General features: G+C 40.4%; 1 protein-coding gene across 8 annotated transcripts in view; it reads left to right on the plus strand.

Moving 5' to 3' along the window:
* The window catches only part of dab2ipb (DAB2 interacting protein b), a 176,719-nt gene that overhangs the window by 92,753 nt on the left and 64,184 nt on the right, over positions 1 to 19,782 (plus strand). For all 8 annotated transcript variants that reach the window (XM_006796814.3, XM_006796816.3, XM_006796815.3 and 5 more), the window contains one exon: positions 5,844 to 5,962. In XM_006796814.3, the coding sequence (XP_006796877.2) occupies positions 5,844 to 5,962 (119 nt within the window). The remainder of the gene's footprint in view (positions 1 to 5,843; positions 5,963 to 19,782) is intronic.

Here is a 19,782-nt window from a genome sequence, read left to right on the forward strand (position 1 = left end):
TTTATGAAAACCCATTTTTGCCATCTCATTATATACTGTGATATAATGAAGATAAAAAAAATAGCATGCTAAATTAATGTCTGTGTTTTCATACATGAGCAAAACTGTCACAGCAAAAACCACCCGTATTGCAGGTTTTTGCTAGTAATGAATAGAATTTGACTTTTTGATGTGTTTTCTTTTTTTCTTTTTTTTTTTTACATTTTTGAGTACTCATACTTTCTATTTCTAATGTGGGGGGAAAGGAGGTATCTAGGACTGAAAAACAAGTAAAGGAAGTTGTGAAAGTAATTTTTTTCTTAGCTTTATTAAATATTTAATATTTATATTATTTTTAATAAGTCATCAGATTCTCAGAGAGCGAAGTGGGAACTTCATATTCGACTGACTCTATTAAAATATCAGTAAATCAATCATAACAGCATTTTAACATTATTGTTATTGATAGTTTCATGCTAATAGAGCCCTTTGAATTGAAACTGAATATTGAACGGAGGGACAGATGGATAAGTTACAGACACGGTGCGCGCACAAATGTTGGAGCGCAAACAAGAAGACGGGCAGTGGTTTTCCTGCATCTTCTACTTTTTTAGCAATAACAAACCACCCCACACTTTTCTTCTACAGTGAAAAGAGTTGTGGTGACATCTAAAGTAGTCCTCCTAGGCCTTGAGCTAAATCTGTCAAAATGTTTTTTTGTCATGTACTCTGCAGCGACTGGATTCACGATCTGCACGTGCATGGTGGAATCCGTGCACACGCAAAAGCACAACTTCTCTAAAACAATTGCTCCCCAGCAGGCGAGAAAAAAATGTTTCAAAGCCAAGTCAAGAATAGTAGTTCAAAATGTGACTGTAAAAGTTACAACTTGATACTTTCTAATGTGCAGTGCTTTGAAGAGCAGACAAACAAATCTTATCTAAGTCTCTCACGTCCACGTCCTGCTGATTGCGCTAGCTGAGTGGATTGATTTGACTTAGCTCTTTATCCTATCTCTCCCTAACTCCATTCTCCCTACCTTCTAGCCCCTCTTAGATAATAGCAGGGGGTCTAATTGGACAGGTAGGTCTCTTGTTTTCATCAGGTTGTTCTAGAGGAGGACAAGAGAGGTTGACGTGAAAGCAGGGAACACCCTGCTGATTGTCCAGGCACTGATTCTATCAGCCCCCATTAAGGGAGCCTGGAATTGCCAAGCCAAGGGAATAGCATTAACTCGTTGCAAGCATTTACTTTAATTTCAAGAAGAAAAAAGCCCAATTACACAATGAGCCGAACTCTTAGTGCTGATTTAATGAAATTGGACAGGCTGAGATTACGATCAAGAATGCAGGCCTGTTATATACTCACACACAAGCGGGCATGTACAGAGCTGCACTGTAAACAAGTATCGTATTAATTATAGATGGACTCTTTTGACAGACATTAAGTTTCAGGGGCCTAGTGCAATAAAGGACAGACAGGTTGTTAAAAACCAAGCACGATGAGCAGAATATTCTATTACCCTCCTTCCCATTAGCTGTGAACAGTGGCAGTATGAATTGATTAAAGAGCTCAATGAAATTCACACTAACGTGCGACACTATAACGCCTCCGTTTAGGTTTCTGTGTAAATAGGAATTTGCAAAGGGCCTGACCTTAGAGGGAGAAACATGTAACGCTGATGAAGACCAACCGCAGCATTGTTGAACGAGAAGCGAATCAATGTAAAGATCTCAAACGCCATTAAGCTGAGCTCGCTGGGAGATTGTATTCTCATTAGCGAGTTGCTTTGGCGCTTGGCAAAGTGACGGTGTGATGTATGCCCTCTCATTAAGGTGTCAGGTTTTGTTTTTGTTTTGTTGGCGTCGCTCGCCATTTTTCCTTTAAGAACCTACAGCAAGATATAATGGGAACGGGTCAAGCATCCCACAGCGATGTCAGCCATCTCTGCTTACTGTATGATAATTGGCGTCCTATAGTTTGGCAACATTTGTTCAGACAAACACCAGGATTATTAACCACGGGGAGGACCGAGCTTATTTGAGCATCTGTCGTTTCAAGTGCCGGCTGGACTCTCTCCCATCGGCTGTTCCTCTGCTTTAGCCCCCATCCGCCAGCAACCTTGTCACTCGTTTGGTATTCTTTTGCTTTCTCCCTCATTTAATTTCATTCTATTGCTTCTTCTATCAACTCGTGCTCTGCCACCTCCACATCGTGCTCCACTTTTCCCCCATTTATCCTGCTCCTGTAGCTCATCCCTTTTCTGCAGGCACTCGCTGTCACTTTCTCAATTTTTTGACTGGTCCCACCTCTATTTCTGCTTCTTCGTCTTCTCCTATTTCTTTGCTCTCTGGAGTTGCTGAAGGCAAATTCAGTGCTGAAATTTTTTCGTTGACCCCTTCATAAGCTAATGTTAATATAGGTGTATCAGTCATTCTTGAGAGGAAATAGTGTGAGGGGAGAATAGGTTGTTCTCTTCTACTGACCTGTATCCTTTCTAATTGCTCTGCGAGGGCTTTGACAGGTTAACTGATATATGGAGCGGTGTCTTGTATTTCTTTTCTATGATTTTAATTTTTTCTTTTTCTGTCTTCTCTTTTAATGTCACGTCAGTGTCTGCGTACACCGGGGAGGGTGAAATAGAGAAATTATAGCTTTGTGCGCGTCTCTCAGTCTTTTTTTTCTCTTCTGGATTCTATTTTTCTTTCTGCTCCATTCTTCCGAGGCCATCTATCAGGGGAAGAGGAGAAGTAAAAACAAAATGAGCAGCCACTAATCAATCCACCTCGCCTGCAGGGACGTGTTTCTATTCACTGACTTATTTCTGCAAATGGAAGGGAGGGGGGCATTTTAATTTGTTAGCTGTGAATATATCAACAGTAGCAAGCGCGCCACACACGTACACTCTAGGGCTTACGAGGAAAAAGCATGGTTTTGTGAATGACGGTGTGTTGGAATGCAGAAAGGTGCGTCTTTGTTGTCAGAAGGTCAAAATCGTTTAGCTTTTCTTTGAGACTTCTCGTCATGTCGGTAACCGTGATGCTAAATGCATTCCAGCTGTACAGTGTCTGACTCATATTTGTCATTGTTTTCTATGGGCGCCTATGCTAATGTAACCACATGCCCACATAAAACCTCAAGCACTCACATACACAGGATGAATGAATTATGTATTTATACGACTAATAATATACGAGAGAGGGACTGAGAGCGAATTAGATCGAGAAAAAGGAGCCCTGTCAAAAGCATCAGGTGTCTCGCTCTCTAACAGCAGTGACTAAGCACCGTTCGTTTAGCTAATAGCCCCTGAGCAGAGTTCATTGGTGGCAGGTAGCAATCGTCAGCCATTTGCTGCCCACCTCTTTGTTGGCTTATGCACATATGTTGCCAGGTATTGCTAATATAAGGCTTGCATACAAAAAAGAAAATCAATCTGATTCAAATGTCCAACCAATTCAAATGTCATTATAGCACAGTCAGAATAAATATTAAACAGTTGTTCTGAATTGTTTGAGCCCTCATCCTGGTGTTAATTTGAAAAAAACAAAACAGAACTTCAGTTCTTGTTCTTCTGTTTCTTGTGGATCTCACAGCCTTTATAATTCTTTATGTAGCAGTACCATATCTCTGCACACTAGCTGTGTCTTGCTTTAAACCACATAAGGCTTTATAACCACTTGAATAATCGCAAAGAGCTGGAAATTTTTTATGTGCCGCCACAGATTTTTAGTCCAGTTCTTGTATAAATTGGCATCGCTTCTTCTTTGTCTTTCATTTGTTTCCTCAAATTTTTTAAGGACATGTTGCACGCATATACTAAGACAGTTTTTAGCTGCTAACACTTTATCTTTGGCAATTTATGTGGGTTTGGCTAAAGAAATGGCAACAAATGATATGTATTAATGCTTCATTTGTTGTGTTTTTCCATCATTTGTCAGTATTTCTCACTGTTAGTAGCAAAGTAACAAAGAAGATACTCTTTTAAGGCTTGTTAAGTAGTTTGACATTCTTCTGAAAGTAGTTAGGATCAAGAGTGGAGTAAAAATGAATTTTAGACCAGCTCTACTCAGGAGGTAGAGCTGGTCACCTACTGATCGGAAGGTTGGTGGTTCGATCCCTGGCTCCTCCAGTATCCTTGGGCAAGATACTAACCCCAACTTGCTCTCCGATGAGTATGAATGTGTGTGAATGTAGTTAGAAAGCACTAAGTGTAGATAAAGTGCTTGTGAGAATGGGTGTGATTGGGTGAATGGGGCATGTTGTATAGAGCGCTTTGAGTACTTCAGGAGAGTAGAAAAGCGCTATATAAGAATCAGTCCATTTACCATTTAAAATCGATTCTGTGCACTTCCATATTTAGTGTTTTGGTCCTTTTTCCAAACGTCTTCCTCCAGTTGTTTCGCTACCATCTAGAAATTCAGATGCAGCTGAGAGTAGCTCCTCCATTTCCTTTGAGCATTGTGTTGTGGGATGGTAAGTGTGCACCAACAGCACACTCAAAAAGAACTGTTCGTCTGTGTGAATACTGAATACTGGCTGTTTAAAGTACAAACTTTCCCCTCAGCATTCTGCTGACAGTACAGTACAGTAGCAGTAGTGCTGTCACCGTACTTCCCTGTCTAACTTCAGCCTTAAAAAAAACATGGCTATCCCACGCGACGATGGTTACCACACGCCTGCTAACGATACACAAACATTCTTATGACTGGCGTTAGCTTAAATATGTTGTCATTAGCAAGTCTTTGTTCGTAGGCCAGAGTGCCTCCTGGATGACAGGTGTTGTTCATCAGGATGCCGGGGCTCCTCTGTGATCAGCTGGCAGGCTGTCTGGAAGTCACTCTAATTATCCCTATTCCGCTGTTGCCTGGGGTGACCTGTTCACACTGTAGGTGGTAATTATACAGGTGTGTTAATGGCGTGAATGGGAAGCAGGGAGGTCTTTTAGCCTCTAGCTTGTATAAGAATATGAAGATAAATCACTGTGGGTATTAGGTTTTTTGAACTACTTTGTTTCTTAAAGCTGCTCAGTGGATATTGAGCCTATTAAACAGCTGCCTGAACACCTGATCAGTCTAACCACTAACCAGTTTACTACTTTTTCCTACACACAGCTGTACTTTAAAATTCCCTCATCTTTGAGCTTTCGCCCAAAGATGCCATATACACCCTCTTTCAGTCCTTTTTTGTTTTCTTAGTCTATAATAATGTTTCTTCGCAGTTAAGTCTTTAAAAACAAAAAGGTGATAAAACAATCAGGTTTATTTGTTTGTTTTTTTTGTCTCTCCAAACTTGCAACATCATACTGTTTATGCACCACGTCTCATTATTCCCTCGCTTTTAATGCCAGCCAACAGTTGCCATGGAGATGGTGAGGCGCTTGGGGGAGTGCGATTGCAGATGTTAGAAGAAGCAAACAACTCAGACAAAGAAGAATGAGAAAACTAATAAAAGGGTGCATCAATAGAAACACTGCAAAGGGGGGTGCACGTCACAAGATTTGTCACAAATACATAATTAGTGATGTGGGGAAAAACTATAATTTCTTCATGCATATGATCAGCCTTCTTTTTGTGTGTGTGCTCTTTGAGAATGTTCTTTTAGTCGAGCTTCTTTTTGTGACAATATGCTGGTAGTTTTATGTCTCTTTGTGCTGGGAAAATGCTTTGTGCGTCTAACCTTGTACGGACTTTTCTTTTCTAGCTTTGATATGATATCTGTACCCATTCATCACCCTTTAACTATCCAGAGCACTTGGTGTCTTCTTGAATTTAGGATGCGGTGCTTAAATCCTGGTATTAATATGTTGTGTCTTACTGCCAAATTAAGCAGTGACGCTGTCTTATTACTGTCTTTCTCTGCATCAGGGCTTTCTAAGTCGACGGCTGAAGGGCTCCATTAAGCGCACCAAGAGTCAACCCAAACTTGACCGCAATTCCAGCTTCAGACACATCCTTCCTGGCTTCAGGAGCGTTGACAATGACAGGTAATTGTTTGGTTATTATTCCTGCACGCTCTGCTTCTTCGCATATCAGCTCTCGTGCCGTCCTTTGGCCGACGGCAGGTTATTTAGGTCACTGTTGACATATTGAATTGCAATGTCGGTGTACTGACAAATAATAATGATAAAAAAAGGGAAATCCACAATCAGTCTGTCACTTCCTTTATGTCTTGCTCTTTTTCTGTTTGTTTCCCCTTCCATTCTCATGTCATGTCATAGCGTGCAGTAATATGTTTGGCTCAGAGTAGAGCTGTGGATTTAATGTTATGTCTGTAATTCATGTTAGAGCTTGTGCTGAAATAATATATATGTTTGTTTAGTTTTGCAGTAAGGCCTAGGCATGTGCATCATTGTTGTTGACAAAAAACCAAATGAGTGTGGCCGTGAGTACAGTTAACAGTTTGAACAAGTGGCTTACTAAATAATTCACCATGTGTACAGTTGTTCTAAATGAGAAAATTGGCTGCAGTGACCAAAATCATTTTTTGCCACCAGGCTGTATACTTTTTCAGATGTATTCTTTTGACTAAAATGTCATTTTTGTATAAATTTAAATGTAATACTGTCAGTTTAGTCTAGTTTTAGTCAGCTAAACATCATAAGATTACAGTAGACTAAATAAAACATTGACTTACCCTACTTATTTTAGTTGACTAAGTCTGTTGTGTTGTTACCCATGAGAATTGCTACACACGGTTTATAAAACTTCTTATTTTCCTTGACATCAAATGCAAAATGTATCTACTTTTATCTGTATCTACTTTCCTCCAAAGTGTTGACATTTTGCCAGTTTTCAAGAGAAACAGGGGAATATGGGATATACTTGTACCATTTTCCCAAAGAAAAAGTTTTACCATTTCCAGAGAGCAGATTAAATGTGTGCGTCTAATGCAAGAACATTACTTCTGATTGGGTAATCAGAAGTAATGTTCCAAGCTCATCTTGACTTTTTAAAAAAAAATAATTTCTGATGGGATCTCATCTCTTTAGAACATTTTATCTCGTTTTTATTTGTTGACCAAAGTGTCAGTACCTTTCATGATTGTATAGCAAATGCGTTGTCTTTTTGTCAAAAAGTAAAGAAAAAAAGGTTCTTGACAAAAACTATCATGAAAATTTGTCAATGAAATGAACACAAATTAAAATGGCCTATTTGCCTGTTTGAATATGTACACTGTGATCAGATGGAGACAGTATGTGTTACTGTACAACCAGTGAGTCGAGTACTGTTGTTGGTCCGTCAGCCAGCCGCAGAGGAGAAGAAGAGGAGGAGAAGTGAAACACTGTGAAAACTGTCCACTGTAACCACTGTCTGTGCTTTTTATGTCGTGGTTTTAGGTCTTTGAAGCTTTTGTTTGCAGTTCTACCGTTCTCAGAAAACTGTGTTGTTGCTCGCTTCCGTACTCGAGTCAGCATTCTGAACACCCATACTTCATCCACTTCTAGCGACGCACAGCCGGGGTGGTCCACAGGGAAACATGCACGCAGACACATCTGCAAGACCATAAACTACGCTTAAGGGGGGCTGACTTGCTTTTAAAACCAGCCTCATGTGGCCACTCGAGGAACTGTCGGTTTTTTTGACACTTCCAACACTCGGCAACCCCCGAGGCCTGAGGACCAATCTTGCGCTATTACTTTGGTATGAAAGTCAGATTAAAGAGACATCGACTGTCTCTGAGGAAACCCTTTCATTTTACCACAGAGAACACCACGAGTCACACGGTCACAACAACCTTAAATGTTAAAAGCTGCAATAAATAAACAAAGTAACAAGACATGAGCGCGCTCGTACTTTAGCTAATCCAGGGGTCCCAAATGGGAGCCGCACTGCTGAAATACAGGGTCAAACGCTAGTCTTTCTGGATGCTGGCATAATGACGGGAAAATATCACCATTAAAGATCAGCTTTCAATAAACTATGCAAGTGATGATTAACACTGTCTGTAGGAGCAAAATTACACCTATTCCCTGAAACAAGTCACAAGGCTCGCAAGTAAACACCTTATGTACTTTCTGCCTTATAACACACATCACATTTGCTGTTGCTTTATTTTTTCTTCTAAAAAAATAGATATAGATAGTTACAGTCAGTACAAGTCTGCATTTGATAGCTTTATTTAAGCTTTATTTATAGAACTGATTAAAGTAGTTCCTTAAAAACAGTTTCAATGTCGTGTATTAATAAACTCATAAGAGGAACATGAATGTGATCATTTTTTGACAGCCCTACCCTGCCCACCACAATTTCCCGCATGCATTTCCATCAGTCCTTGCCTATACAGCACATATCTATATTTGGATTTCTACCCCACAGCGCTACACATGTAATATTGTTTTGCTTCTAGCTGTGATAATGGCCAGTTCGTCACAGTTTCCTCAGAAGTTCAGCCACTTGGCAAATATTTGCCCCCCTGCCTCACGGTGTCAATTAGTATTCCACACCAAGCTGAGCTGACCTGTAATCACACCCTCGTCTCACTCTGGATTTTTTTTTTTTATGCATGCATGACTAACAGTTATCGCTCCCAGTACATATCTTTTGTGTGCCTGGGAATAAGCCAGGATGTCCATCTGTGGGGTTTAATTAATGGAGGTGCTGCGTTTGAAGAGATGTTCTATTGCTTTCCATTTCAAAACTGGGAGCGGAGTGGCTTCCTCTCTTCGTGCTTTTAATGAGGAATTAACATTACTGTCAAACTATCACAAGGGGACTCTAGCGATTGTTCAGTGCGGAACACGGCGAACTGTTCTCTTTGCTGCAGTCAGACAAAATGAGCTAACCTCCTTCTTTGTCCCGCTGTCTTTTCTCATTCTCTTACCACTTATACATGCTTTTTTCTTTTTTTTTTTATAACTTCTGTGTTTCTATTCTCGATCTCTTCTATCCATTTCAGCCTCATCACTGTTCAGTTCACCCCCCCATCTCCCCGGCTTTTTCCCTCCATTCTTCAAACAGCAGCAAGCTTCCTAACCTATCAGCGTTTATGTGTTTCACTGATAAAGCGCTCAGCAAAGGAGGTAAATATGGGACAGGAAATTGGAATGTCCAGGAGGTGTCTTATCTTACCTGACTTAACACAGAAATACGCAGACCTCAACTGCAAGTGCACACATTGACTGCTGTGTAATGGTGCGCCTCCGAGCCAAGCACACACATACCCGCATGTAGTGGAAAAAGGGGGAAATGCTGCTCTGGTACTTACACTCTTCTAAGATGTTATTTGGGCAGGCAATGGATATCATAGCATATGTGTGTGCGTGCGCCTTTGTGCTTGTGTGAAAAATAGGTAAAAAGGATGAGAAGGGACGCGGAATGAGAGAGTAATGTGCTGTGAGAGGAGTCGGTGACACTCCCTGTCAGCCTGAGAGCTCCCGCCCCACGGGGGAGACTGCGTAAGAAGACAGGCTTGGGAACTAGCAGGAGAGAGAAAAGAGATGATGAGATGGACTGAAGAGAGCGAGGAGGAGGAGGGGGGGAAATCTATAGCCTGAAAGCTCCTTGGCGTGCATATATTTAGCCTTGGATGTTTGGAGAGGCAGCAAGCATTTTTAGTATTCATTGACCATCTCCAACACTGACCACTGCTGTGCCCCTATATGGTAAGAGAGCTATAGAAACAGTATCAAAGGGGCTCACTTCTTAAGTAAGGGATAACACTCTTAGACACGTCCGGTATCAGGAATTAATGGCCTTTACTTTGTTTCGCCCTTTACTTCATCTCTTAATTCCTGATAAAATATAAGTCGGGCATTTTCCTACTTATTCTGTAGTCACTTGACAATCGAGAGGAGACATTTAAACAAGCCGTAATGTAGTTTTTCATGGTTACGGTTAAGGGTTTGACTAATACTCTTGGATGATGATTATTTACTCAAGTAAAGAAGATGAACCCCTAGTTTGGAGGTTTTTCTTTTTCTTTAGTCCGGTCACAAGCTTCTTACAGTTTGACACTGGATGCATGCATTGATATATTCTGGGCTGATACCAGGTTGTGTGCTGTTTTGTTTGTATTACTTGTGTTGCTCCAGGAAAATAAAGCGATATTACTGTTTAATACTTGCACCATTTATACAGCGTGAAAGTGATGTCACACAACATATTAACCACCGCCTTTCCGCCCTGAACTTATTTGCAGATAGGCCGGTATCGGCTAACGCTAATGTGTGACCATTATTACATTAGATGCAATTACATGAAAATGAAATAGCCTTTTGCATGCAGCGCCACTAAAAAAGGCATGCACAGTGCAGAAAAGCATAGTAACAATAAGCAGGTGTAAGTCTGTAATAAAAATCATGGTTTAAATCATGGATCGAGGGTAAAATGTGATGGTGTCGAATGAATAACATGCAAAATTATTGAAAGAAATTTGCGAGGGTGATGGCCGGAACTGACCCGCCAGAAGTCTAGAGCCTTGGTTTTCTTTATACAACAGTAATATTATCGGGAAACTTTCTAATGTAGTTGTTGTGTCAGCGTTGTGAACAATAATGGAGTGATTCTGTACTCACCTTTATGGTTTTGGATGCTGTGCTGTCTACTTTGAGAGTCTAGTGTCTCTGTGTAAGGAAGTCCAGGATCCGTTATATTGGCGCATTCCTGTATTTGACTTTTTAATCTTTGTCTAACGCGTCCGTTTATTGTGAAGTTCAACAGAGATATATAAGCGACTCCAACAAAGAAGCTTTTTTGAAGGAGGTTGTTTGACAGCTGCAGATTGGCCATAATGGACAACTCTTGTCGGGGCATTGTTCGTTATCCATGAAGATGACAAAACGTGGCTCTCTCCTCGTCTGCTCTCCTGCACGGTCACAGCTCAGTAAGCCTGCAGGCTGCCTTTGCATCGATGGCACCCACATCATCTGACCACTGTTGCCGACCTACAGTGGTTCTTCAGAGATTTGCGCAGGACACATTGAGACATTATGTTTATTAATGTCTTTGCTGATTGCTTAAAGCACGTTCCCTGGCAAGTGAACTGCGATTGGCTCCTTGCTGGACCACGCATTGTAGGCCACAGTGCATCTATTACTGTAGTTATCTGATAAACCTTTATTTAAATAGACATATGATATGAAAACCATCAAAAATATGAAACCACTCAGTTTACTTTGTGTGGGGTATCCAGGTCTTTGTGGTGCTCAGTTTGTGGATTGTGCATCAGTCTTACATATTCAACCCCATCATTATCTCTGTGGATGATATAAGATGCCATGGTTAGTTCAAGCTTGCCCTCCCTACCATGCTGAGCCAGATATATTTGAATGTCAAACTCAACGTTTCTGACCAGGCCAAGGAGTGTATTGAGAGGCCAGGAGAATTTCTAATGAGTTTACAGTCTGAATTAAAGATGCGGGGCTAGTGGAGGCTGGTGTGTACTTTTTTCTGTCTTGTTTAAGCTTTGAACATCACATTTCGGATCTTGAATTTTGACCATGAATTCAGCTAAATAACAATTAATAGGTCTCAGAGGTTTTAGTCTTCCTGAGCTTTGGCTAAACAGACAGTGGCATTAAAGTCCCACAGTGTGTCATTCAGGTCATTGGCAAGGTAGTTTTCAAATTCAAGAGTCCATTCATTTCTGTGCAAAGTCGTCTTTCTGTGATTTGATTTCCATTGTTACCCTTTTCCTCGTACTCCTCTTTCTTCTTAGTTTTATTTATTTCATTTTTAAAAGCTACAACCCAAGCAAGAATGTTTATATTTGCCAAATAGGTGAAAAGAATCACATCTGGCTCATTAGAGTTATTAAACATCAGTTTCTTAGTGTTGCAATAAAATGTAAATGGATGGCTTTGGCTTTGTCCCTGTTGCCATGGTCTCTCTACAGCCAATCAGAATCAAGCAAGCTCTCTGGCCACTGTATAAGTAATTATTTTATAATCTTCTATGATATTTCTCAAGCCATGAATTATTACTATTTGCAGCGAGGAGCGGACACGGAATCATGCGAACACACGCATACATTTTCACTGTGTGGGTTGTTAGCTGTGATGACATTGTTAGGGATTGTAGCCTGAGGCCGACTCTGGAGAGAGACCTGCAGATGAGGAGCAGCTGGACTTTGAAAATGAAATATTCTTCTGCGTTAATCAGAAGGTAGACACTCGCTGAACACACTATCTTCAGCGAAACAGAAGCACAGCGATGTGTGCACACACACACTGACACTGCTTGCACCAGTTTTTTTTTTTCTAGGTTATCTGTTTTGCCTAAAGAATATTTGTTCATCTGTATTTCATTATGCTTACAAATTCTTATACCAGATTATCACTAACATATAATTGGGTTATTTTTCAAGGGTTGTCAGGTGCAATGTGTCGTCTGCAGATTGCAATATGCTGTGCACAAATTGCTATCAGTTGTGGGAAAGGGATGGAAAACCTGGTGTTCAGATAAACATAGTTTTGAAAATCGATGCAATCCAGGGCTGCAGGGGGTCTGGAACCAGTTCCATTCACATTCACACCTACGGTCAATTCAGAATCACCAGGTGACCCCCGTCATGTATTTCTTTGGACTGTGCAGAAAACCCACGCAGGAATAGGGAAAAACATGCATTTCAAACACTTGTTTTGATGAAAACGCTAAACAGTGTACCAATAAAATGAAATGAGAAAGCAATTTCAGTTCAGTTTTATTAAATTTAGCGCAAGTTCACAGTATCAGTCAGCTAATGGCACTTTATATTGTGAGTTAAAGACCCTACAATAACCCCCCAACAATCAGACAGCCCCCTGTGGGCAAGCACTTGGCAACAGTGGGAAGGAAAAGCTTCCATTTTAACAGGAAGAAACCTCTAGCATAACCAGGCTCAGGGAAGGGCAGCCTTCTGCCACGACCAGTTGAGGGTGAGGGGAGGAAGACGGAACAAAAGACACACTGTGGAATAAAGTATTAGTGTATTAATAACTAACAATTAAATGCAGAGTGATGTATAAACATATAGTGAGTGAAAAGAAGTGAGTGAACTGAAGGCTCAGTGCATAATAGGAAGCCCCCAGCCATCTAGACGTATTTCACCATTACTAAGGGAGTATTCAGGGTCACCTGATCCAGCTGTTTGTGGAAAAAATAATTGCTTTTGGGATTCTGTTACTGTTGTGGACAAGAGATGTACAAACAGCTTTGGAGTACTACCTTTGTATGTGTGAGTGACAATAGATAAATATGGATTTTCTTCCATAGCGACAGTTCAACCTGTACATTTGGTTAGTATTGAAAAAAGCATTTTAAGGAAGTCCTACTTTTCTTTTTCCACAGTCTGGGCAATTTCCCCTTCTAATTTAATAAACATTCAGTCGTCTTTAACTTTTTGATAAAGCCAAATTATGCCTATGTAGCATCTCCTCTCCTGCTAGTTTGGTTTTTCTGTTGTGGCTGCAAAGCTCATGGGTGTCTGCATTAGAGTATTGTGCACACTCTCTAACAAAATTTATGTCACTCTGACCCTAGCTGTGGAAAGTGCATCACTAGCGTTGGACTTGAGTGCACACTTATTATCAGATATATCTGCTGAATCAATATTATGTACTCATTTCTCAATCTGCACCAATTTCTGGCCAGCAGGTCTCTATTTCAGGCTGTTATCTGTACAGCTGCAAATGATACAATTTATTGCGCTGACCTTACCACGCCCTTGTATGCCTCTTGTTGCTCTCTGCTGCTCTGAACTGCCCCGAATGCTCTTCTTGTATCACAGATTATCTGACCCTTACTGCTGTAGTGGCTGCTCCACCATCTGATTCACACTGACCTTCCCTGGACACGCTGATGAATATCAAACCAACTGCGATGTGTGGGCTTTTAAAGTTTCTAGTAACGGCAGAGTGCCTTGCTTGGATCACGCGGTTGATATTATCAGATATGTTTGGGGGGGGGTTTCCATTAAGATCTTCTACATTATACAAAGAATGCTTCTTTGAGATTAAGTCATTATTTAATAAGTCCACAGGCTATGCTTGGTTTTATCTGTCTTGGTGTTTTGTTTTGTTTTTTTCTGTTTCCCTGGTAAACAGTTGGTGGCAGAAATGTGCAAAATATGTGCCAATAAAAGCCACCAAATTAAAAACTAAATAAATACAAATGCACTTACATCAATTTCATCAAATGCACCATTGTTAGACCTCAAGGTTGAACAGAATGCAATGTCATGTCCCTCTTTTCTGACTCTCTCTGCCCTATCTGCTGCTTTTCTCCTCATTGCATCATGTTAGATGTCACTGGCCGGTGTATTTCAGGGTCATTTATATATTGTATGACTCATTAATTACTCAAACAGGCATGCGTGTCTGTAAAAGAGTGTGTATCTTAGATCTCATGAAATCCAGTCACGCCCTTTACATAAATGTATTATTACACACACACACACACACACACACACACACACACACACACACACACACACACACACACACACACACACACACACACACACACACACACACACACACACACACACACGCTCGCGCGCTCGCTTTCAGGTACTGCAATGATTCTCCCAGCTTCCTTGAGTGCACCCAGATCATTAATGGCATTATTGCTGTCGAGAGTACTAACCACCTTCTTCCTGTCTATCTCGCCTCTTATCGAGTACAAGAATAGTTGTCTTTGTGGATTTCTGCCCACAGAAAGGGTTGATTGAAATGCAGTGATTTTGATTATGTGCTTGTAATCTGTGCCCGTAATTTTATGCATATCTGCGTGTGTGTCTTTGTGTTTGGGTAACTGCAGTCCTTAGTACAGTGGCACCAGTGAGTGAGTCATGGTTTTTTATAACACAGCAGCCTCTTTTCCCATCAGTCGCAGACTTCAGCTCTGAATATTAGCACACAAATAGAATAGCTGAACTGATTTGTAACATCCACATTTGTCTTCCTGTTTCGTGCCATGTCTCTCATCTCTGCATATGCTGTAGTTATGTTTACAGCACACACGATGCTGTAGCAGAAAGGGACAAATACTGAACCAAATATAAAAATGGGTTTACATAATAAAAATGTGTTCAATTAGGGCTTGTATAGTAGCACCAAAATAGTGACTTTGACTCACTAGTACTTAATATACAGTCCCATACCAGAGGACTATGCAACCATGTGGAAAACTAATTGCATGCTTAATCAATCGATAGCTTGTAGAACTGTCTTTAGCAGCAATAACTTGAAATAATTGTTTTCTGTGTTACTTTATCAGTCATCGTGGAGGGATTTTGGACCACTCTTCTTTACAACATTAATCCACCACAGCATTTCAGTCAGGTTGAGGTCTGGACTTTACAAGACCTTGATTCTTTTCTTTTGTCAGCGATTCTGTTATACACTTGTGTGTGTGTGTGTGTGTGTGTGTGTGTGTGTGTGTGTGTGTGTGTGTGTGTGTGTTTGGGATTATTGTCCTGTTGCGTGGCCCAATTCGAGCCAAGCTTTAGCTGTTTGACAGACGACCACACATTTGACTCTAGAAAACTTTGAATATCTCAGAAGAAATGAATAAATAAATAAAATGACATATTTAATTTGTGTTTACCACACACTTTTATTCAACTGATGGGAGCAGGGATGTCAAACTAATTTTATATTGTAGGCCACATAAAGGTGTAGTATGAATGGCAGTGCAGGTGGAGTGTTTACCAACAGAAGAATCTGCAAATCCTATAAACATTTCAGTTGAAAATTCAAAACCTATGCACTCCTTCATATTTTCCAAAGCCTTCCAGCAGGCCAGATCTTTGCCAGGCCGATTTTAGCCCCTGGGCCTCATGTTTGACAGCCCTGCATTACAGGCATTTCTACATTTTTAGGAATTTATCGGGTCTATAATGCTATTGCTCTGTAAGATATAATAGCAGGGACACTTGAATCCTTTTAGACATTCATGTAATGATCTCATATTTTGTTGCCTTTTAAACAAGGCACTTGGTGATTTGGTGGTTTCATGAATGTTATATGAAGCTTTACCTTTGAGCTCTTGATTCAAGTGCCCTGTCATGTTTCCATAAAACGGTAGTAGTGTGAACAATGGCAGCTGCTGCAGGTGGGGCTGTGAGAGTGTGAGAGAGAGAGAAGATGATGGAAAGAGTGCGGCATAATGGGAGAGAGAGATCCATCCATAAATCCAATAAAGTGATGACATTTAGAGTTATTAAATTCTGTAAACATTCCCCAAGTGGGCTGACTGTAATATCCAACCTTCTCTCGAGCTCCTTCCCTTTCTTCCTTTTTCCTTTTCCTATCCCCTCTTCACATCTCACTCACTCACTGACATTCAGCTCTTGCTCTTCCAGCATTGAACATCTATCAACCCCTGACATATTTGTATATGCCACCTTTGTCTTTGACTTTCACTTTTCTTTCTTTTTCTGTCCCCATTGCCCATTGCTCTCATTTGTCCCTCTGGCCCTCTCTTACTTCCTGGCTGGTTTAATAGTGTTTTTCAGCCACTAAATCCAGCCTGGCACCAATCCGGTCGTTAAGTGATGACGTGACGAATCCTACTTCCGGGCCTAAAGTAGTCTGCGTTTAATATGGCTTTTGTGTTGTTAACATGTTTAATGTTTTGTATTTTCTTCTATTTAATCTCCAAAAGCTCCTAAAACAGTCAGTGATCACTGTTGACCTCCCTCGGCTTTTATTACCGCTAATCATTTATTTAAGCTCAGTTTTTAAAACCTTACGATGTAACTAGAGCCCAGCCCATGCAGCAGTATATGAATGACTAACCTCGTATTGTGGATGGATTATCTCAGTTGTTTTCCTGGCTGAAGTTTGGTCCGTTTACAGCATCCTGCCATGCGATTACATTTGTTCCTGACCACCGAGAACACTCACATTAACTTTTATCGAGTGGAAAAAAAGTTAGCTTGTTTATATTATGCTAACATAGCTGTGTTGCTAGCGGTCACGTAGCACATCATTATATACCAGCTAGCCAAACTTCAGTAACCCTACAAATGTAACTGCTGTTTAGTTTTCTGTCTTCATTTATGTTGGAAGTGATAACAGAGCTGTACGTTTTAATTTGTTTCCAAAACCCCGCAGTCAGGACATGCTATATTGTATTTAGATAGAAGCTAGCGAGCTAACTTCCTGTTAACTTCTAACTCCGTTAAATGTCATAAATTCCGTTTTCATGGATGCCTGGATGTTAAACTCAATTGTTACACCTGGTAGAGCAGAACGCTGATCATTTTATTAAAGATGAAAGACTTTAGACAGTGTTTTAACTCTCAGTAATGCCATAGTGATCGTTTGATATATGGACCTGCAGCGGAGTTTAGGCCCAGACACGGCTAGTGACGTCAGACTTAACGACCGGATAGGCTTTCCCACAGATCCTTTTCTATAGTTTATACTACTAAACCAACCAACTAATTCATACCTTGTGCAAAATTTACCATCTATATTCCGCCTTCCTCATTCTCCTTCACATGCTTTTATGTTTATTGTTCCTATTATTCAGGTTTCAGTTAAAAAGAAGGGGGAAAAAAGCATTATTATCTTGTTATGTGATCTAATTCATGCACTCTCTGACTCTGTGATCCAAAATGTTGATCCAGTGTTAACTGATGATTTGGTGCACAGTGAGTGCATACACATGAAGAATAATGGCTTGGAAACTGTCCAGAAATAAAGTAATGTATTTAGTAGCAACAACAATCAAATGCTCAGATACAGATTTTTTGCCAAATCTGAAGAATCGACAGCAGTGCTTTAATTATGTTCGTTGCAGTGGTATAATTAGACGGGAAAGTTTGCGTCTCTTTCCTTCTGTCTTTAGCTTCCTTCCCTTTTCGCCATCTGAATTTACAACGCATCTGCATGATTTGGTGCAGATGAAACAGAGCAGAGTAATAATGTGCTTTACAGAGCAGGCTTCACCCGCCACTGTGCCGTATTGTGCTGTGTCCCAAACAGACTGAATGAAGCCATCAATAGTATCTCAAAATGTAATGCCTCTCATTTGATGATGATTACAAGACTTCATTGTACTTCTTTCTTTTGGAAGATAGATTGGAGATTTTAATAATTTTAGAGTCATGCGATGATATTTTGGTGCAGATGAATCAGAAAGGTTCATTAATCTCGTCTTCATTTGCTTCAAGGACAGACACGGCTATTCAGTTTTGAAAGTATAACACGCAAGTGGTTTACTTTTTTCTGTTTCAATGAGAGACTAACAGAACAAGTTTTCAATTGATATTCAAGGCTAGAACACAGGTACACAGAGTTCTCGAAGTACCTTTATTACTTTAACTCAGATAAACTTAATCTTCTGAATGAGGCTGCTGCTGGTTACTGGACTGCTCTTCCAGTAGATCATGCACTCTCACAGATCAAATCAATGTAAAAGCCTTTAAAAATGCTGGTCCAACACACTGAACACACTGAATAATCATGCACAGCACAAGCTGGATTAAGTAACCAGGAATTTGTGATTCATTAAGCAGTACAGTGACTTGTAGAACCTTCGTTAAAAGCAATCCATCACCTTTTTCATACCTGCATTTTAGACTTTTGGGCCCCCATTAGCAGGTCATGCCTTGGCATTTGAATTGGCCATTCAAAAACATAAATTTTCTCATTATTATTTGACAATTCAGTTGTTAATTTTATCCATTCTTTCCCAAGGTTTAGGCCAGGGTCTTCTTCCTTGAAAATGTCTTGGTTTCATTTGAATTCATTATTCCGTCGGTAATAACGAGGTGTCCAGGCAGTGAGACAGCAAAGCAGCTACAGAGCATGGCGCTCATTCCACCATATTTGATAGTTGTTGCATAACATCTTCCAAAAAGTCATTTTGTTTCATGTGTGCACAGAAATAAGTGGTGTGAAACATCTTGCCTACAGGTATAGAGCAATGATTTATTTATTTTTATTTTTATTTTTCAGAGAACAGCGGTTTTCCTGTAGACACCAGTGTTATTCTGTGGTTTTACTTATAGCAGATACAAGAACACGGATTTGTGGGTATTCACCGAGTGTTTTGACTTTTTTGGTAACATTGTGAAGTAACAGTCGTGAATTTTCACCACTTGCAGACAGTTTATTTAAATGCAGGTTCATGAACATTTCCAGCTCTGCACATCTGTCATCTCACGGTTCTCCTAAGGTTCTGTGAAAGCTGTTATAGGAGAATGGTCCACACCAGCAGAGCTTTCTTTTGAAAAGCAGACTTTGTCAGTAAGCAGACTTTATATACCTTTTATTTATAGAAAAAGCCACGTCTTCAACCCACACTTCCTATCACATTTTTTAACTGAAATATCTGAATCCTAGTAGATTTTAGAGAGGTCACTATTGCAGATGTTTTACATTCTCTATCCTGCAGCATGAGTGATTTCATGTGTAATGTCAATGCAGATCAAGTTTGAAAAACCATGATCTTCAAAACAAAGGTGCCATTATGATAGGCACGTGTCAAATTTAGATTCAGCTACGTTTCTGTGAAGTGTTGGTTGCTTTATTATTGTTCATTGAGTCATCCCAAGAGCAATTCTTGTGGTGTTTACAATTCTGTGTTGTTGACACCTGCCCAGCTGGTGGGTTTTCGTGGCTTGGTTGATGTTTAACCCTGCTGGGTCTTCTGTGAGCTCAGGCAAGCATGACCAAGGGTCTCTACTCTCTTTTATTCTCTCCCCGGGTAATGAGCTGTAATGGATAGTGCCTTGGGCGTGACAGGAATACCGAGGGCCCCATCAAAGCAGCGCCCTGCACATCCCGCTTAAAAGACTGCTCAGTGCACATGCAAGCATTCATTTACTCATTAATTCCTTCCTCTCTTTAGTTTAAGCTGGCCACAGGCTTTT

This window comes from Neolamprologus brichardi, chromosome 7 (assembly GCF_056152115.1).
Source record: "Neolamprologus brichardi isolate AB-2024 chromosome 7, ASM5615211v1, whole genome shotgun sequence".
Lineage (NCBI taxonomy): Eukaryota > Metazoa > Chordata > Actinopteri > Cichliformes > Cichlidae > Neolamprologus > Neolamprologus brichardi.